The sequence below is a fragment of the Thamnophis elegans genome, chromosome 1 (genome assembly GCF_009769535.1).
Source record: "Thamnophis elegans isolate rThaEle1 chromosome 1, rThaEle1.pri, whole genome shotgun sequence".
NCBI lineage: Eukaryota > Metazoa > Chordata > Lepidosauria > Squamata > Colubridae > Thamnophis > Thamnophis elegans.
In genome coordinates this window covers 87218443-87240523 of record NC_045541.1, presented here as the reverse complement: position 1 = coordinate 87240523, position 22081 = coordinate 87218443, and the positions used below count along the sequence as shown (strand labels likewise).

The 22081-nt window shown below is 38.5% G+C and overlaps 1 protein-coding gene across 1 annotated transcript in view; it reads right to left on the bottom strand.

Annotated features, from left to right (window-relative positions):
* Positions 1-8112: 8112 nt before the first annotated feature.
* Positions 8113-22081, bottom strand: part of CTR9 (CTR9 homolog, Paf1/RNA polymerase II complex component) — a 29563-nt gene continuing 15594 nt past the window's right edge. The window contains exons 17-25 of the mRNA XM_032223321.1: positions 21447-21563; positions 20663-20808; positions 18690-18761; positions 17769-17904; positions 17186-17332; positions 13861-14015; positions 13188-13284; positions 11753-11865; positions 8113-9246 (exon numbers count right to left, since the gene is read on the bottom strand). Of these exons, the coding sequence (XP_032079212.1) occupies positions 8838-9246; positions 11753-11865; positions 13188-13284; positions 13861-14015; positions 17186-17332; positions 17769-17904; positions 18690-18761; positions 20663-20808; positions 21447-21563 (1392 nt within the window). The 3' untranslated portion in view covers positions 8113-8837. The remainder of the gene's footprint in view (positions 9247-11752; positions 11866-13187; positions 13285-13860; positions 14016-17185; positions 17333-17768; positions 17905-18689; positions 18762-20662; positions 20809-21446; positions 21564-22081) is intronic.

Below are 22081 nucleotides of genomic sequence, written 5' to 3'. Positions count from 1 at the left end.
ATTCCATCACCTTTATAACAACAGTGATTGCTGTCACTATCCAATCAACCTACATGCTTCCCTGCCATCTGACCAGCATGTTGCATTTACCTACCACCACCACCCAACACTCATTTTTGTTTTCCTTGCTGTCCCCGCCCTGAGTACCTTTAGCCAGAACACATTCCAGGTGCATTTCCAGTCACAGCAAGTTCTGATCCAGGGAGAAGACACCTGATACTTCCCCTAAAGTGCACCATTTGATGTGCAGAATGTAAATTTGTACACAAGTTTAGTATGGCCAGTTTGCAACCTGAATGGTAATTTAGAAGTGGGAATAATACTTTTGAAAGTAAATCCTTTCTAAACCTGATTATGTCAGTGACTTCCTTAATTATAATTTAGATGTTTCAACTGAAAATGGTAACCACTATTTGGCTCAGGTCAGATCTGTCATTACTAATTGCTAATCCAGCCTTGATTATAGATTGGACTTGGCCACTTTTTTAGGCCATTGAAATTAGCTAAATACAGTATATTTCAAAGCACATCTGAGATTCACAAAATGTGATTGGTTGAGCAAAACCATGGGATGCTATTACCAAGTATCGCAAGAAGGAATATAAATGGAAAGAAAAAAATCTTTAAAAAAAGATAAGCACAGTAACTTCCAATTGGTAAAAGATAAGATAATAGGATCGTATAGATATATTTAGAAGAAATATACTATGCAATGGAGTTTCTAGTAACAGGACTGAGAACAGGCCTACAAATATTAATAAAATCAAAATCAAATCAAATCAATATTCTTGTTACAGACACTAATTTCCCTCCTTTTGAATCACAATTCCTATCCATCTCACTTTAAAATGGTGGGTTTAAAGCATACTGTCTTGCTATATCTGTCTTAGGCAATTCCCAGCACTAATGTGCAACATAAAATTATATTGTGAAAACACGCAACTCAGTAAAGAGGCACAGGATTGTGAGATTTTTACTATATTATATGATTTACAGTGTCAAATATTATTAAATTAGCAAACCATCAAAAGTTTTGTAGGCTCTAAGGGGAACCTGAGATGAAGTTGGATGAAGCGTTCTTGATCCTGTTTCAGCAACCTACCCCACCTGTCAGTTGGACTATTTCTGAACACAATCACTACACACTTCTAAAATTGCATTGAACACAAGTTCAAAAATAGCCTTCCTGGCTGACAAAATGCCCAAAGAGACTGCGTGGGGTGAAATGGGTTGATCAATAGCAAGCTAACTCCATTGTTTCAAGGGGATAGAGATGCTGGCAGAGAACAACTAAAATCTGTTCTAACCTTGTAGCCTGCAAAAGCCAGAAATAGCCAGGACATAGCCCTGGAGAACATGGCTTTAGAGCAGACTTTTGGAATTACACCATTCTCATTGACGTCTAATGCTGTCAAAGCAGGCAGAAAAGGGGGATGCAAAGTGGCTTATGCATACCTAGAGTGATATAAGTAATCATGTATTGCACAAAGTAGCACAAGAAGTGTAGTTGCATAATTCACGTTCTAGAAGGGCTGACCAGTCAAGGTGATAACAATGTTATGCACAAGTTCATGGAAGTAATAAAAGTAGGAGAATGGCTACATTACACCAGCGCCTGCATTTTCTGTGTCGCATGAGAAAAGTACATCCATCTTCCTTTGTCCTTACCACTTGTCATAGAGGGACGATCAAGAGCATCCTGTTATATTGCATTACTGTCTGGTTGGAAGCATTACTGCTTTGGGACAGGAAGACAGTGCAGAGAGTGGTGAGGATGGCAGAAAAGATTATTGATAGTTCACTTCCTTCTATCCAGGACATACTGTAGCATATAAACTATGCTAGAGCAGAGTCCACAGGATTGTCTGGGATACTACGCATCCTCTTCATGACCTGTTTTGTTACCTTCTGAGAGGAGGCTTTATGGTATTCGAAGCAGAACATGTAGATCAGGGGTATCAAACTCGATTTCATTGAGGACTGCATCAGGATTGTGTTTGACTTTGGAGGTCTGGGATGGGCATGGCCAGCTCAACATCACTTGTGTTAGGGGCGCCTGTGGTGGCCCGAGTGCTCTGCCAATGAAAATGGGCTCCCAAGCTCCATTTTAAGCTGCAACAGCCTTCTGCGAAAGAAAACAGAGCTCAGGGGGCCACACACAGCCCTCACGAGCTCTGCTTCTGGTGTGACAGGCTCCTGCAATCCACCACCAGTGAAAACGGAGCTTGGGGGCAGGGGCACATGAAGCCTCCCGAGCTCCATTTTCGCTGACAGAAGCACCGCGGGCTGGTCCTTGGCTGTTTCCAGGGCAGCCCCACGGGCCAGATCTAAGCACCCTGCAGGCTGGATCCAGTCCCTGGGTCTTGAGTTTGACACCTGATCTAGATTCAGTCTGTTTTATTCCATATGAACTCACAAATTTCCTCTTTCCGCTATGTATTCCAAATGGACAGTGATTATGTGTGTCGTATGGGTAGATACATACTTTCTTTTGCGAGCAGGCAACAGAATTTCATTTTTAATTTGTGCCAGTGTGCTCACAGTCAAAAATGACAATAAAAGTGAACTTAATCTTAATCTTAATTATGAGTTCCATTGTCTAGGTAGCTACATTTTGTGGGCCGTAACAGTGGGCCTTTTCTGCTGTGGCACCCACATTGTGGGTTCTGACCTCAGAAATGAGGTCCGTCTCATTACTCCCAATCTCTCAAAAGTGCCTTAAAACCTGCTTATGCCAGCAGGCTTGAGAATCCAGGAGGACAGATACACTCATGCAGTGACTCCACTATTATTAATATACCACTATCTATTATTTTCTTTTCCTGTTTTACTTTTATAGTTTTAAAATTTTTCCAGTGATTATTATATGTTTTAGATATAATGTTTCATTGGCTTGCTATATGCCACCCAGAGTCACCTTCCATGAGATGGAACCTAAATGTGATTAATAAATAAATACGGTACATACATATGTCAAAAGAAATACTTTGTCGTACATACATATGTCAGAAGAAATACTTTGTCAGAAGAAACAGTAGATAAACTTCTAATGAACATATTGGTGAAAGAACTAACTGCACACTACTCAACAGCTTTGTCCCAGCTTAAACCAATCTTCTATTCAGCACAGGATTCATGCTCTTTCAAAGGATGCTTAAAATGCTCACAGAAGCACTGAGAAGCACTGTGGAATGCACCAGTCAAGCATTACACTGGCTTATGCCTCTGCAGAAGCCCAGGGGGTTTCTTCTACATGACTATAAAGTATCTCCTAAATTGCTGTGGAGGACAGTGCCCAGCAAACGAGGAATGACTTGCCTCCAGAAGTGGAACAACTTGCCTTCAACACTGGAAATTTTAAAGAAGAGATTGGACAACCATTTGTCTGAAATGGTATAGGTTCTCCTGCTAGAGCAGGGGGTTGGACTAGAAATCCTCCAACTCTATTATTCTGATGTGCCCTTTCCTGGCTTCACATGATAGCCATGAAATCCTAGGGAAATAAACATTTGAGCCAAGGAAGTAGCAACAAGGCTATGAAGAACTCTCTCCTGAATAGAAGCCCATCCTGTAATGTAAGACTCCCTTCTATGAAAGGGGTCCAGAGGCTATCCTTCTCAAGAATGACCGTGATATCTTGGAACAGCCTCTCTTCTGTGGTTAAGTTGGCCTCTTCACGATGGGCTCTTTAGAAGGTGTTGAGGCGAGCACTCTGACCTTTCTGTTTTCAGGAGAAATTATATTTTCCATGAGAATTGTGATGGTTAGGATCCAAAAAAGGGAATTTATGAAGGGTTCATTTATGTTTTTGACTTGTAAACCAATTGGAGTCAACTGGATGTCTATCAAATTGGATGATACTGTATTTGTGCATTTATTTCATAATCATTATCACAGTATTAAAATGGCATATTTTCTTTTTTATTCATCCCAAATGCAGTCATAAATATTTAATAAGAATATAAAAACAAGTTAAAAAATAAAAAAATTGTTTAATTCAGGGGGCCGATTCAGTCCCTCACATTGTTGGGGGGCCAGATCGGCTGGGTGGTCATGTGACTGGGTGGGCGTGGCTAGGTGGTCATGTGACTGGTTGGGTGTGGCTAGGTGGTCCTTGCTGTACTTGCTCAACCCAAGAAATCTATTTACTTCACCACCACCACCATCACCCAGGGAAAAAAGTATACTCTTTCTTGCCATTTGCCTAACTTCATTACAACAACAGCTTCAAGCTCTTTAAAATAGGCCATTAAAAAAAGAATAAAACAAACAGGATTTTCTTCAAAATAACTCCTCATCATATGTTTCAGATGACCACACAATAAACCAGACTGAGAACTGCACCAATTAAGACTACAACTAGAGAGAGAGAGAGAGAGGGAGGGAGGGAGGGAGGGAGAGAGAGAGGGAGAGGGAGGGAGAGGGAGGGAGAGGGAGAGAGGGAGAGAGGGAGAGAGAGAGAGAGAGAGAGAGAGAGAGAGAGAGAGAGAGAGAGAGAGAGAGAGAGAGAGAGAGACCCTCCAATGGTGAATTAAGGAGGGATAATGGTCCCTCAGACTGTTTGGGGCCGGACTACAGTTTGAAGAAAACATGAACAAATTTCTATGAACACTGCACATATCTTCATTTGTAGTGCAAAAAAACATGAAATAATACAACATTTAAAATGAACAATTTAAACCAACATAAATATACTAATTCAATGGGAAGTGTGGGCCTGCTTATTTGAGATTGCAGGGCTAAAGATCTTTTAAGCCTGGAGGAGAATTCACAAACTGATACATACACATGGGCATCTACCAAAATTGTTCAGCAACCAATTTGGTGGATGTACTTTATATATGGGAAGAATCAAAGCAGTGGATGAATTCTCCTTCAGGCATTATATTGCGGTTGCATTTGAATTAGTGTTAGTCAACTTCAGATGACTTTGAAAAAGCTAGGGGACATGGAGACATGTCCCCCACCCACCCACTTTTAAAGCACTACTTTAAAAGCTCACCCACCAGCCCTGGATCACATGGCTGCGAAAAACATCTGAAAGGCTGTTTTTTAAGTGTTTTTAAAGCACTACTTTACAAGTTGGCAGCTGCTTTTCATCCCAACACTCCACGGGCCAGATACTTTGCATTAGCAGGCCGTAGTTTGAGGATGCCTGGTTTAATCTAAAATATTTTATGATAAACTTAATAATTGCATGAAGGAATAGCAGTGTGGCCTTTCTCTCACATGGGCTGTTCGCCTCATTTCACAGCATGAAACTGGGCTAATGCAGCAGCATCAAAAGGATGTGTGTAAATAATAGCATAGAACAGTGATGGCAAACCTTTTCAGCACTGAGTGCCAAAAAGGGAGCACGCACGCACACACACACAGCACCTCTGAAACATGTATTCCATACGTCCCTTGAGCAACCCATCTTAATCTGCCAATTTTAATGGAAATGATTCCAGAATAAATGCATTTTATTTGAAAATGCATTGCATTAGACAGAAAATGTATATGGACAGCACTGTTAATTTACATAGCATCAAATTCATTTTGATAGCTAAATTATATCATGTTTCCTTGTCTACTTTGCAGCCTAAAAAAATGCTGCTTCATGGAAGTTCCTGCTCCATTCAAGAATTAATCCCCAACAATTGTAATGTTAACTTCAATTTCCTTAATTCTCTGCTAACAGTCAATGGTTGTGTTGACTGTGTTAGCAGAGAAACACAGGAAGCTGAAGCTGGCAAGAGGTGAAGGTGGGAGAAAGTTGATCAATGTAACCCTTGGCAGCTTTTCCTAAGCAAAAATAACTCACTCCCAAAGAATGAAGACTTTAAACTAGAACAAGAAAAAGTTACACGAAAGAGCCCAAAGATGCTTTTCCAAAAGGCAACTGGACTTTCTTGGGGTTTTTTCCCTTAAAATTTTTTTGCTTTTTATCTCCAAGAACCTTCTTCACTTCATCCAAGCTTCTCAACCAAGCTTTTTAGATGAGAAGAAGCGAAACGTTTTGAAGGAAAAAATGAAGTGGCAAGAATTTCAACAAGTTTTGCATTCCTTATAATGCTCAACTTGTCACAGCCTCTCCCTTTCTGTTGGTGGACTTTGGTCTAACTTGCTTTGTGGGTTAACTTTACGGAATGAGAATGAAAAACTTCCAACTCAACAGATTTTGCTGAACCACAATTCCTAACAGCCATATTTGGCATGGCCAATCATGATTTTTAAATCTTACAACATCCTTATAAATATCAGGTGCCAAACTCTCTGCAGAGAATAGCCAAAATATATCGTATCAGTCATCATATTATCAAAAATTGTGAACCAAGTAACACTATTATGTCAATTTTTACATTGCGTTTTTACCCATTTCTTTATCGCTTAGTTCATTTGAGCAAATCATTCCCATATTTCTGGTTTACCATTGCTAACAACAAATGAAAATTACTTCTTTTAGGGCTCCTTAAAATTATTGAAGAGTGAAAGTACAGGAATGCTACATGACAGGTTTTTCTTTCTTCATGTAAGATAAGCAATATCAAAAACTGGTCTGTTATCATTTCTACCGTGTTTCCAAATTACAAACCAAATCATACAGGCTACTAAAATAATCAAGACAACAGATGTTACATGGCTTTGCTGTTTCTATTAAATATTGTTCTTGGCACCTGGAGTTTGAACAGAAATAATTGCAACCTTCTACATGATACAGGTAATCCTTGACTTACAACCAGTTGCTTAGTAACAGTTGTAGAGGGTTACTTATGGCTTGGATTTGAAGTTCTAACAGTTGCCTCCTCCTCACAGCTACGAGCAAAACCAGCCCATAGCAAACCTTTTAGCAGTTTGCTAAATGACCACTGCAAAAAGGGTTGTAAAATCAGGTCAGTCACATGGGCGATCCAATTTATGACTGTCAAGACAACTGTAGTGGGTCATAACTATGGTCATAATAGTTGATCATAATTATGACCAATAATTATGGTCATAACTTGAGGACTACTTGTACTGAACTACAGCTTTTAGCAGTCTTAGCAGAATAGGAGACCTGTATATTGCACAGGTCAGAAGGGCTGAGAAGGTATCTGCAGACCCTTCACATCCTGGACATAAACAATTTCAACGCCTACTCTCAAGATAGCAATATAGGCCATTGCATGCCAAAACAATTAAACACAGGGACAGGTTCCCCCCCCCCAAAAAAAATTCTATCACTCTGCTGAACATCTAATTCTTACAGTGCTGTCTAATCTCTATCCTAAAGGTGCTTTTTCAAAAGGCAAATTGACCTGGATGACTGAGAATCTCCCCAGATGTCTAATCCCTATGTAACTATACTACCCATGTAGTATAGTTGTGGCATTATTATTTATCCATATTATCTTCTTCACTCTATTATTATGATTACTATTATATTGCTTTGCATGTACACTGAGTCCTTTTGGGTTCCACCACAAAATTGCGGTAGACTAAAGCGCATGTGACTAAAGCACGGTGACAAAACCGCACCGTCAAAACCGCGCGACAACAGCGCGTCGACAACAGTGCGCTGACAGAAGCGCGCTGTAACATAACCCTAAAAATAACCCTAAACCTAACGCTAAACCTACCCTAAACCTAACCCTAAACCTTACCTTAAGTTAAATCGCGCTTCTGTCGGCGTGCTGTTGTGGGCGCGCTTTTGACATCACGGTTTTAGCGCAGCGGTGTTGTCGGCGCACTTTAGTCTACCGCGGTTATGTCGTGCCACGATCCTTTTGTACCACAAATCCCTTGTGTGTCGAATCACATTTGACCAAATAAAGTTAAATACAAGTCAATCATTCCTAATAGGAAATGATGGGAGTTGTAGTTGAATGTTATCTGCCCATATGAACTCTTTGTACTTCTGACATAGAGGTATGGACTGGAAATGGGCAGTCGAGGAATATTGAAAAAGTAATTTATAATTTGAAATTAAATCCCGCAGATGCCCAAATCCAACTTTACAGGATGACCATAACATAATCCTCTATGCTAAAAATGCTAATACTGAACTCAAAAGGATTTATTTCAGAAAACAGAATTGTCAAAAACCGTAATAAAGTGGACCACTCTGAACAGATGATAATGACTATTACATGCCACAAGCAGATCATTTTATTCCAGGTGGGCTCTTGTACAATATTGCAATTTGGCCACATTACAAAGCTATAATTTATTTATGTACCTGTAGCAATTTTCAAATTTAAAAAAAAATCAAAATTTAGAATTTTACTACAAGAGGTATGTACATAACAAAAAGAGCTTGCTAGCCAGAATGACAGCTTGTAGACCCATTCTTTACACCACTTCAGAAAGTACCGGAACATCAAGCAAGACCAGGGAAGGCAGGACGAGCTACAGTCTTCCACCCAAACCAGAGGGCTTCAAGGCATTTATTTCAGGTGGTTCAAGTGAGCATAACTGGATGCCACATTACCATTTTGACCATTTCAGATCATATGTACATTTCAACAAAATAAACTTTTCAACATCCTATTTTATTTATTAAATTCATATGCCGCCCATCTTCCCGATAGGGCAACTCTAGGAGGCCTACAGAACATAAGTATGCAGCTTACTTATTGCCAAATGTGGTACTTGAGCAGCTCACATATGCTAAAGGAACTCTAGGCTCTAGTGAATGGGTAGTTCAGTAGAAAAATGTTGTAGGAAAAGTTTCAAGACTTTGTTCCTAAAGCATAGCTATGCATGCTTTAAAATCAATTTTGAGATATTAAATGATGGTTGTCTATCCTTCCCATTAGGCTCAGAGCGATATGTATTTACAAAGGAGTTTATAAGAACCAGGGTGCAGCTGACATTTAATCACTATCATCAGATCCATGATATGAACCTCGTTCGGAAGCCTCGTTGTTGGAAGCCTCTGGCTCAGACTCATTAGCCGAGGCCTCATTGTCAGAGACTCTCTCTGAATCTCTCTCTGAATCAGCACTGCGGGAAGCTGGGCGAGATTCGTTCTCAGAACCAGCAGATTGACTTCTTCTTGACTGCACAGACTCATTATCTGACTGCTCCGAATCAGACTGTCTTCTCTTTCTCACTGAACCATCGCTGTCTGAGTCTTCATCTGAAGGGCGGGCACTGGATCTCCTGGGACTGCCTCCCTCGCTGCCAGACTTGTTACTGTTGTCCAAATCGCTGTCAGACACAACATTTTTGTTAGGACGCTGCTCGCCATCATCTGAGTCACTGTTGCTGTTCCTGACATTTCTGTTCAAGCAAAGAGAAAAATAAAATGCAAACATCTGAAGCAGAACCTTAAGCTGTATAAGAAATACTTCAAGTTCTTGGGAGTTGTGTTAATTTTGTCCAGCATAATTGATCTTACGCCAAGAAAGTTAAATGAAATATCATTTGTGATTTTAGTATTTAGTATTTGTGTTTATTTGTATGCCGCCCTTTTCCCTGGGGGGACTCAGGGCGGCTCACAATCCAAAGGAAGGGGGGAAAACAGACTTTTACATATAAGACAGTACATGATTAAAACGCAACATTCATACCATTCGGGCGGGTTACAATCTTTAGCCCCAGGCCTGACGGGATAGCCAGATTCTAAGGGCTGTGCGGAAGGTCTGGAGGGTGGTGAGGGTACAAAGCTCCACGGGGAGATCGTTCCATTGGGTAGGGGCTACCACCGAGAAGGCTCTCCTCCGCGTGGTGGCCAGTCGGCATTGGCCAGCGGATGGAACTCGGAGGAGGCCTAAACGATGAGATCTAATGGGTCGTGTGGAGGTGATTGGCAGTAGGCGGTCTCTCAAGTACCCAGATCCACTACCATGAAGGGCTTTATAGGTGGCAAGTAGCACCTTGAAGCGTATCCGGAGATCGACAGGTAGCCAGCGCAGCTCGCGGAGGATAGGTGTTACGTGGGTGAAGCGAGGTGCACCCACAATCGCTCGCGCGGCTGCATTCCGGACTACCTGAAGTCGCCGAATACTCCTCAAGGGCAGCCCCATGTAGAGCACATTGCAGTACTCCAGCCTAGAGGTCACAAGGGCACGAGTGATCATTTGTTCTTGGTGTACTGAGACTGTCCTTAAGCTGTTACCTCTATAGCCGTGAAGGCGAACATATGGCTTGCAGAGCCCTCTCTGTGGGCATGTGCGCCATCGCCAGTTGCTCTTCTGGTTTTCAGCGCACTCATACGTGCCGGTCAGCTGATCTTCACACGTGCCAGAGTCCTAGAAACCCAAAGACCAGCTGGCCGGTGCACATGCATGCTGGCCAGCTGGTATTCTGGTTTCCGAGGCTCCGGTAGGTGCACATGCATGTTGCTGTTTGGGCAACCGGTGCCGAAAACGTTCGCTATCACTGCTCTACAGTTTTTGAGATGTCACCTTACACCTTTTCATCTAATTTTGTAGCCAGGAAAGAAAGTACTCATTAATCACCTTTTCAGGAAGTTTAATGATGCATAATTGCACTTTAGATATTACTGAAATATTTTGAATAAAGCCACCTCAAATATGAAAGATCACTTCTGATCTTGAGACAGAGTCTTAGCTCAAAACACTTCCCAAATGTTCTAAATGGTTATCTTTGGAGTGCAAATCAGCTGCTTCCCATTTGAAACAAACTATTTCTTACTTCAGATGACTTGAATCAAAATGTTTTGCACGTCATTAGTGCTTTTGATGCGTTTTCCACATAGATCCAGAATTATCCCCAGGCACCAAATCAGGATTAATTACACTGAGCATGAAGGCCAAACAGAAGCTGTATCTCCTTAAATTTCCTTCCTTAACCTAATACTCCTTTGGGTCTAAATTGGGGATTCCAAACAAAGAAGTATTCAATGTTACCAACCTATTACAGGTAATCCTCTCTCAATGACCACAATTGGGATTGCCAACACCATTAAGTGACATGAACGTTAAGCGAAACATCATGTGATTGTGCCCAACTTATGACATCAGCTCTGCTGCAGTCATTAAGCAAATTTCCTGCAGTCTTTTAAGTGCAACATCACATTATTATGACTTTCTGCCAGCTTCCCTATTGACTTTGCTTGTTGGAAGCCAGCTGTGAAGGTTGCAGTTTGGTCTAGTGGTAAAAGCACCAGGCTAGAAAGTAGGAGATTGTGAGTTCAATTCCCGCCTTAACCATAAAAGCCAGCTGGGTGACTTTGGGCCAATCACACTCACTCGGTCCAACCACCTCATAGGGTGTTGTTGTAAGGAAAATAGGAGGAGGAAGGTGTATTGGATATGTTTGCTATCTTGAGTTGTTAAAAAAAAAAGGATATGAATAAATAAAATGGCTATCACATGACTGTGGGACACTACAACCATCGTAAATGACTGCCAGTTGATGAATACCTGTGGAGGATGCCGAGGACTGATTGTAAACCTAATTCTCAGCATACGTTTGAATGGTCACTAAACAGAACAGTTGTTACTCAAGGACTACCTGTTCCTGTTCCCATGAAGACATAGGAAATACTAATAGATATTGTGTTTTTCATGAAAAATATAAAACACTATATCAAGAGGAAACATAATGAAGAGTCACTTGGTTTACCTGGATTTTGAAAAGGTTTCTTAATCGTTCATAATTTAGTTCTATTATCCTTCTATTAGAAGTTACTTAGAATAGACTAGGGTGTATGCATTTTTCACAATTTTGAAATGGAGAAGAAAATACATGTTAACTGTGACTCCATTTTTATCAGAATAAATCAATCACTATTACTTCCAGTGGGGATAAATATACATACCCATCATCAGCAATTTTGAGTTTATCTTCATCAGATGAGTCATCGCTTGATGAAATGATGGCTTTAGATTTGATTTTTCCCTTCATTGAAAGAGGCAAGCGTTCTGGTTTGGACTGCAGATATGGGGGGAAAGGGATAGAACGTATAAAGAAAATTGACTTTCAGCTCCTTAATAAAATAAACTATTACATATTCCTATTACAGAAGCTTGTGATAGAAAAATAAAACGATTTAGTTATCAGCGGCTACGCATTTCTCTTTCCATCCATGTCTTATTAAATTACATCCAATCCCATAGGTCTAGGATATAAAAGTAATTTTCAATTGCTAAAGATTGAACTAAAAAACTATGGAGAAAAACCATTCAAACTTTCAAGAAACTGCTACACTCTGTTGTAACAAAGGAGGTTATTATATATGCTGTGAGCCTGGAGGTGCCAGGATACACATGAATATCTCCTATACCTACCTCGCTACTACCTCCATTCGATTTTTTGTATTAAAAATGTTTCAAATTAAAAAACAGAACAAGAACCAAAAGCTGTTATCCTGGAAGAAATAAGCTCCAATTTTCCATATCTTCATTTCTAAATTAATTAATTTAAATTAAATTAACTACATTAATTTAATTTAAATTAACAAAAAGATGGAAGGAGGAGGCCATCAAACAAGAAACATAACATTAAAGAAAGATATGGCTAAAGAATCTGACCTCCCTTATGCTATGTGAAGGACCCTGAATAGGTTGAAGGTTGGAGTGCCTTAATGTAAAACCAATAATCTCAAGTGGAGGCTCTTAGTGGATAACAACATGCTTATGTGAACATGGAGAGACACAGAGCCTGGCCCATCTGCTAGTATGTTAGCAACTACCAGAAGCATGTACTATTAATGATTTAATCTTGGCTAATGACAAAGCCAAGAAGATGGTTTCATTCTGTCTGTTTAAATTTGATCTAGACATGGAAGAAGAATTTCTAAAGAGTCCTGAAGCTTGATTAGAAAGTACAAATGATTGAGGATGCAAGTGCTCTGAAAGAAATCATGTCAACCTATCAGATAAAGATAAGCAAAGAGGCTCAAGGGTGTTGCAGACCCCATTTTAGTAAATCAGTGTTTTAGAACTGCATTACATCTCCCACTGGAGCCATTTCATGAATGGGCAAGCCTCTTCCTCCCATCAGCTCTTTTGAAACATGTCCTTACAACGCTACAATTATGTTTATTAGCCGGGAAAAGGTGGGGATCTCTAGCTAATGTCTATGCTAAGATGCTTTAGAATCTTCAATTTAGTTCAAATAGAAATAAGTAAAGCAATGCTACGTGCAAGCGAGGATGGGTACTTCCAATGCTTTCTAGGACATTCCGCCATGCAACCTTAAACTAAAGATTTTTAGTCTCAAATACCACTTAATGAAATAGTTATAAATCTCACCATTCTTCTCTTCTCAGTTTTGGCTGGGCGGCGCTTCTTCTGTCTGGGTGCTGTCTCGTTTTCATCATCATCAGTATCACCATCTCCTTTTTGAGATCTTGAGAAAAATACACACCCAAATAATCAACAAAGTTCTATAAACACTGTGTCCTGATCAGATCTCTACAAAGAAAAAAAACTCCTAGCGATTCTTTGCTTTTTCTTACGTAAACATTTTCCATTAATAGTTCCAGGACTTTACATTAAAATTACTTAACAATATAGACAAACATAATAAGTATCACTTGATTGGTCTCATGTTTTTTTTTTAAAAAAAGCTCACTGCAGATCTAATTCTTGTAATGATTTCAAATATTTTTTAAAACATAAAACAGCAATTAAAAACTGGTATTTACACATGTACAATAGCAAAAAAAAAAAAAAAAAAAAGACACTTGTAAGTTCATAATAATGCCAGAAAATTCTAGTTCAGATACCATGGCTACACATCAAGTACACATCAAAGCTTCTTTATTTCCCCACTATCAAAAACTGCTCTTCTTTGAGTTTTATGCAGTGCAGAATCAGGCAGCAAGGCAGGTTTGAGCAGTAATGGAAAAAAAGGAATCAAACTTCCCAGTGTGAATGATCACATTCACTGTGTACACCCTCATTTCCCTCCAAAGAATTTCACCTTCGTCGCTTCTTCTTTTTCTTCTCTCCGTCCTCTTCTTCGCCATCTTGTTCACTGCCACTGCCCTTCCTCCTCTTTTTCTTTCTGGATACTGGAAGATCTTCGTCACTGTCATCATTGACAAATTCATCAAATTCTCCAGTTTTTCTGGAACGCTGTCACAAAAATCATAAGCCACAATGCATTGTTATTTTTAGATGAAAATCCTCTGCTTAAACATTTTGGAAGTGAGCTATCCTCTAGTTTAAAAGAATACAGAGTTAGAAAATTTCACACATAATTTACGGGGTTTTTTAATCCTTCCTTTCAAACTGTTATTCTTAGGATTCACATTATGCAAACACAGATTAACACAAATCACAAACTGAAAAAAAAAAGAATGGTAGAGTAGAATTGTCTTTAATCTTCTAATGCTACTTTTGCTAACGCTAACCCCTGTCAGTCATTTGTAACAGCACCTCAAAATTAAAAGTGACGGAAAAACAAAATGAAAAACAAAAAATACTAGAATGCTAAAATTAAATGTAGAGAACTATGGAATCTAGACTTAAAAAAAGGTAGAGGAAAGTGTTGCTGCTGTTCTTAGAAATGTTGTAAAGACTTATTTTAAGAGATTCTCCAAAAAAGATCAACAGGTATAGAATACAACCAATTAGGTAAATGTGATAATCAAATAGAATAAAGCACAGAAAAATTAGATGAAGACACCAATAATTTGATATAGAAAGCTATCGGAAAATATAATGTGAGCATCTGAACATGTAGAGACTTGAATACAGGAAATCAAATGATAAGATCACAACACACTGGATTATACTAATGCAAAATTAAAATGAAGTATGTTTTGAGCAATTATTATAAAATGTAAATTAATGCTGCAAAACTTCGTTTTACTTTCTCCTATTCTCTCAGAAATCTTATCTTAATGTTCATTTTGATTACCATTTTAATAGCAATTAAAGCAAATAAATTGATACAAATGGAAAAGAACTGGCAAATATTCACACAGACGGAGTTAAGGAATTAGGGCTTTCTTAACATGTTTATCAAGGAGGCAAAGAATATGATGTATCATTTTGAGAGAGCAGAAAAGACACATTGTATTATTTGGATGCAGTAGATGCTTGGAGAGGTAGTTTACCAAACTAATAAATCAATGAGAAACGCCTTAAGAAGAGTCTTGATTTGATAATAATATGTCTGATTATTGTCAGAAAGACCCATGAGAGAGATAATCAGCATGAGACAGAGGCTAAAGATTTAGTATCAGCCAAGATCCCAGAGATGTTGGATGAATCAGAAGATGCTGGCAGTTTGAAAATTCTGAGTATAAAAGGATTTGAAAAATCAGAAGATTTCAACCATCAATCAGCTATATCACAAGTCCATCTTCTCATAGCTCTCTGTAAATCTTTATGTTTGTTGGGTGTTCTAGTTGGATCAGTCATCTTGATTAGAGCCTCACCCTTTGGTAAAGATCTTCTAATATAATTATGGAAAGACAAAGTTAAGAGAGGATTCGATCATAGACTATATTAGAAAATTTTATTTCATGGGAGACAGCTTTTTTGCTTGAAACCAAGATAAAATATAAAGGGTTTAACTAATCTCATCACATAAACCGTAAAGCTGAATTCGGCCAGGATTTTCTAATGTTGAAAGGCCTAAGGGTGAAAATGAGGGGAGTGGGTTTGCAACTGAGAACAGATTTCTCACAAAATCTATTAGATTTTCATTAAAATGAGTAAGAAGGACTAAAGGAGGACTCAGCTGGATCCTAGAAATAACTGTACGAAAAAATTCTAAAGCAGAGAAAAGGCCAATTTTGTAAAACAAAAGAAAAAGTTGAACTATGTATATGGGCAAACAATATATTTCAGAAAAAGAGAAAATCTAGTTCTTAAGTTAAGTAGAACCAGAACTTGCTAATACCATGATGAGGAACCAAGAAAACCATGCATGTTAATAGAGAACAATGAAAACAGACGATGAAAAGTTTGTTGAATGACAGAAAGAATACTTGAAGATGATCTTTCAAATGATTCAATGGAAATAAAAATGAAATAATCAATGACAAACAACTTTGTAGGTCATTAAACAGAGGTATAGAAAAACCAAAGAGCCAAAATAGACAAAATTGTTACTTTCTTTTTTTTTTTTTAAATGCCTCTTTTGCATTTAAAAATTAAGGCTTAAAAAGAAATATCTATGTATCAAAATCAATACAAAACTGGTCTAAATGTCTCTTATGTGAATACTTTTTTGATCTGATTAAATTCAGCATTTGCTGTTTATAGCTTTATACTACTAAACTCATGACCCATTGGATCATTCTTCTTTCCATATATAATATACGCTGGCACTGTTTCCTCTTCCCTCACAAGCCTCAGCAGAGCTCTGGTGAAGCCCCCTTCTCCTTGGCTGATCTATGGAACTGCCTGCCACTCTGCTGGGAGCAAAAGAAACAAAAGGAACTATGGACAAGGAAAACTATACCTGTCCTCCATTTCCTGATGTGTCCCCAAAGACTCCCTCCCTCCAGGGAGAAAAAGAGCTTACCCATCGACCATTAGCACCCTCACTTGGCAGCAGGCATTCAAATTACTCTTGGAGCATGGCAGCTCACATGATTAGGATGTTGGGTTTGGAAGTTAGCAAGCCCACGTTCGAGATCTGAGTGCTGCTGTGTGGCGGGGGTGAGTTTCTATCACTTGCTACAGCTCCTTCATGGATACATCACCCTAGGCAATGGTGATGTCACTGGCTAATACTTTCAAACCAGAAATGACTTAAACTGTGCCTCCAACATGAACAGGACAGGATGGGATCTGAATTACTCCCTTGTCCTTCCCTCACCATCCACCACTCTTAAAAGAGATTTCAGTTTTTGCCTTTGGTTCCGAACCAGCCAATTTCCAGTCAGCAGTCAGGCCTTGCCACCAGCCAATTGGGTATAGAGACCAGAGGGAGACAGGAAAGACATGGGAATATGCCCCTCCCATCTTCCTTTGCATACACAACCTACAGGCTTCAGGGAAGATTAGTTGAAAATCACAATCATGTCACTGTGGTTAATTGTGTATTTCAGCAGCCACAACTTTGTGAATACAACTGATGTGCAGACCTTTGAAGTTTCCAGATCATAGGAGCGTTGGGTCCCAGATTTTAATGCATTCTTTAAGTTTGCCCTGATGAGGTACTTAATTGAAAAACAGTTGCCCTGTGATGAACCACTTCACTCAATTGAAAGTTCTAAACTGACAAGAGAGTTTTAATAATACATGGCCATATGACAATCATTTTTAAAAACTCTATTTTTATTTACCCGGCCAGCTCCACTACCACGCTTTTTCTCTTTTGAGCCTTCAACTTCTCCTGTGAACATGAGAATATTCTTGGTCTTCTCCACATATTGTGCTCTCTGTTCCAAAAGTTTCTTCTGTTCTTCCATTTCCCTGAGACGTTTTTCTTCCTGGAAAAGTATCAGCAAGGAAACCCGTTATATTATAGTTCTATGCAAAGCACAATTCTAATATTGTGGTTATTTTTTAAAAAAAAAAAAAGTATAGAAGACTTATTTGTGACCACAATGACATGGGATCTGCCTTAAAACAGTATACTCTGAAACAAAAATATGAAGATAATTCACTACTGTAAATAGACAAGTAAAAATAAGCAAGATGTTTCTAGGTTACAGACTGGATGAAGCATCTAAGCTTTCATTCCCCACATTTGCAGCCTTAAAGTAAACCAGCTTCTAAATTTATTTTACCCATTTACATCTTCAGAGTTGACATCCCTATTTATTCATCATATATCTACATTGCATTTTGTTGTAGCATCCCAGCTCCTAGCTCAGCAAAGAAAGTGACTGAGGCTCTATTTTAGCAATATAAGGAATAAAGGACCTGTTCTTTGAGTAACTTCTGACGCAGCAGTTCTTTTTCTTGCTCTTGTTTTGCTCGCAGCTCCCGCTCTTCTTCATCCTGCTTGCGAGCCCGAGCTACGTGATACTGAGCTTGGCTCAGCAGATCTGAACACTGCCTACAAGTTGGGGTTAAATTTGCAGACAAAAGCAGAAATAACGATGAAAAACACATTTCATGCCACTGGCCAAATCGAAACTTTTAAGAACAACGGACTTGTGAATGCTAGTAGTTAGAGACTAAACTGTAGTAAATATGTCTATTTTAAAGAAAAACAGATCAATGCAGCTGGGAATTCACTGCTAAATTTCCTAGAAGATTTTTATTTCCTACAATCAAATCATTTTTTAAAGCAGTAGCCTGGCACCTCAAATTGTTCTACCTAGAAAAGATCAATTATTTATCCAACAAATTGGGTTACATTGTCTTGAGCTCCAGTACATAATAAATATCTGATTTTCAGTGCTTTTGTGTATTTAGCTTCATCATATGAACCCTTTAGATTTAGAATTTCTGAAGTGCTTTTATGCCAATAAAACTAAGCATTAGTTTTAGCTTTCGTGGACAAGCTGTTGCCAACACTTGTTTCAAACTAGTTTGAAACACCTACTGACACCTACTTAATTAGGCAATAAAAAAGATAAATCTTTTAAGAATCCAATCCAAAAGACAAAGGCAGTTTTTCTTCATTAGAATCTTTAGAGAATTATAGCTTACACACATGGCTAATCAACATTATCTCCTAATTATAAGTTGACTCTCCTTACCTTGTAGTTTTAAGATACAGATGTACATAGCTAACCTTAAATGTCTGTTCTAAAGTAAACTGAAACCTGCAATTCAAATACCTGGCTTATTTCATAAGGAACTGATTCTTGAAAGCACTGGTTGCATTTTTTTTACCTGGCTTCGGTTGCAGCAAGTGCCAAATCAAATCTCATCTTATCTCCCACTTTACTCAAGTAACTGAAGTATCTGAATGAGAAACAGAAAATTAGGGATATCTTGAAATTCTTCCAAAATAATCTTTTTTCCCATGTGCGTTTTGTTAAAAGTGGTACATATTAATCATAAACTAGATGATGTCAAAATTAAGAAATTGCTTTTTAATTTCACATCCCATTCTCCATCTTTAACTCCCCATCAAATCACTCTTTCTGTTCCTAGAGAATAAAGTACTCTGGAAGTATTTTAATTGCCAATAACCTCTGATAATAATCAACACAACTTCTACTTTTTCAACGAGATTGAAGTGCATCTTTTAAAAGTGAAACAATCATCTTGCAGATGGGTCAAAACAGGTTTTGGAGAATCTGTCTCAGAACCTGATGAACTGATTATTCTAGGGATATCTCATACAAAAGAAATAAAGCAATGTATTATATAAAACTGTGAATAGCCTGCCTCAATACATTAAGTTAAAAAAGATTTAATTTTAAGAACAAGCGTGCGATTCAAAAGCACCCTTTGGAATGGGACGCATTTTGTTTCTGCTTGAATGGACGTCCCTCCCCTCCCGGCCCTATTTTGTATATTAAAACAGGCAGGCTAGAGCACTAGATTTCTGAAGCTCTCATCTTCTGACTCCCTGGATTTTTAGATTCTGCTGAAAATGTTCACATGCACAGGTAATCCTCGATTTACACTAGTTCATTTAGTGACCATTCAAAGTTACGATGGCACTGAAAAAAAAGTAATCTAGGCCCATGTTTCACAGTTACAGCCTTTATAGCATCCCCATGATCACAAGATCAAAATTCAGATGCCTGGCAACTGGTTCATATTTATGACCGTTGCTGTGTGCCAAGGTCATGTGATCCCCTTCTACAACCTTCTGACAAGCAAAGTCAATGGGGAAGCCAAATTCACTTAACAACCGGGTTACTAAATTATCAACTGCAGTGATTCACTCAACAACTGAGGCAAGAAAGATCGTAAAATGGGGCAAAATTCATTTAACAAATGTCTCACTTAACAACAGATTTTTTGGGCTCAATTGTGGTTGTAAGTCAAGGACTACCTATACTCATATGTCCTGAACCTGCATTTCTATCCACCCACTAATTTTCGAGTGACCCCTCCAGTCATATGATCACAATTTGGATGCTTGGCAACAGGTTTGCATTTACCTCAGCAGCAGCAGCAGCATCTTATAACCAAATGCAATTTGCAAACTAATTTCACTTTTGAAAAGCAAAGTTAATTCGGGAATCTGGATTCACTTAATAACCACACAAACCACTTAATAACAATGGTGACTGCCTTAAGGACCATGGTAAAAAAGGTCCTAAAATTGGGACCATTCATGTGATGATTCCATTTATAACCACACTGACTTATAACAGAAATTCCAGCTCCAGTTATGTTCATCAGTCAAGGATTACTTGTAGAAAAAAAAATCTACCTGCCTTCCCTTTCCATCCCTGCGGGTTTTATTTAGCTCATTAACTTTTAGGTGGAGGGTAATGCTAAGGACATCACACATCTATGTCCAGAAAGAAATTCTAAAAGCTATGAGACAGAGCTTATGAAATATTTTATTATCCTGTAATAAATTTAACAGCTTTAATCTTGTCTCTTAAATCAGAGGTCCCCAACCTCTGGTCCGTGGACTGGCACAAAGCCCCACCCATGGGATGCAGGCAGCATGCAAAACTACGCCCTCTCCAGTCCACGGAAAAACCTCTCTCCATGGAACTGGTAAGGTTGGGGGCCACTACTCTAGATGCATTACAAAGTTATACAAAATAACTATAGTTTGTTAAGCTAGGCTAGAATTTGATTTTATCTTCATCACCACCACCCCTCATACTCTTAATACAATGCATATTATACGGGGGTGGGGGGGTTCTTAAATAAAGATTTTATCTCCTTACCTGTGTGCTAGCTCCAGTTCTTTCACAGCATTTAGTACTTCCTTCAAGTTACTTTTTTCATCTTTCAGGACAGAGGTAGCTAGTCTTTGCAGCACAAGAGCCACATTGAACATCAGGACTGTATCACTGGGTGCTACGTGTCTTGCCTGAGAATTCAAATTTAATTTAAAATTAAACCAGTGTGAACCGGCCAAAAAGCAGAAACTGTTGTTACAATATACCTATGAAGCCATTCTCAGTAATGGCTCTCCCACAAGATGGAGAAGAGGAAACTTCCCTGGACAGCCTATGACATATGATTATTTACTTTCTTTTTAATGTTGTACAATAGCCATAATTTGTGATTTTGGTTTGTAATGACTCTCTATGTAGCAGGGGTTCCTAAACCTTTTGCCATCACACCTCCCTTTAGCCCAATATTAATGTACATGCCTTCCTTAAAAATATCCAAATACAAAACAAACATAAATGAACTGTTGAAAATAATACAATGAAACTATGAGAAAGGTAGATTTACTTTAAAAATGCAACTGAAAGGTTCTTCATAGGTCCCTGGTCTCTGCACCTCCCTAAGGGAGGCACTCCTCAGAGTTTGGGAACCCCTGTTCTATATTGTATCCTGTTCTTCCTGTATAGAAGTTTTATTCTACCTAGGCTACTTTTTTCTCAACATGGCTGTTTTATCGTAATAACTGCGACTGTATATGATTCTAGAGTATATAATCTAACCTTTAATAACAACTATTATTGATAATCATTTTGGTAAATATTAGAAACTTCCTACCTTTAGCAATGTTTGTTTGCATTCTTGTAATTTACCACATTTGAAAAGAGCTCGAGCCAAATATAGCAATACTTCTGTGTTCTGATGTTTATAGAATTTTCTGAGGCAATTCTCATACTATGGTGGGGAAAAGAATAAATGTTTGAAGAATTAGTTTAAATTGCCAACTTTTATAGTGTTTCAGACAAAACTGCACTGAAGCCACAATGCTGAACACAGCCTTATAAATGAGTTTGCAAAGATCTCTTCTAAGCAGTAGCTTAGACGCCAAACACATGTATATAAATTTCTATGATACATAGTACAAACTATATCACACATGGCATGTCAAAAGTTTGCCAATATGTTATCTGTAATTTCATGATTTATTTTTCATCAGTTTTCAGATCCATGGGAAAGATTTTTCCTTTTCAATTCTCTTTCAATACTGCAGTCTTAAAAATAAATTTATCTGGCTATTTAATACAGCCATGCCAATTATGTATTTCAGTTATAGCAATTCATCTCCAATTATTTATTATAAGGACATTTAGTATATGCAATAACCATTGGTGAAAAGAGCCCATCTTAGGACTGCCTATAAAGAGAAAATCAGTGCCACTGATTCGTTCTGTAAATATAGCCATTAATCAGCA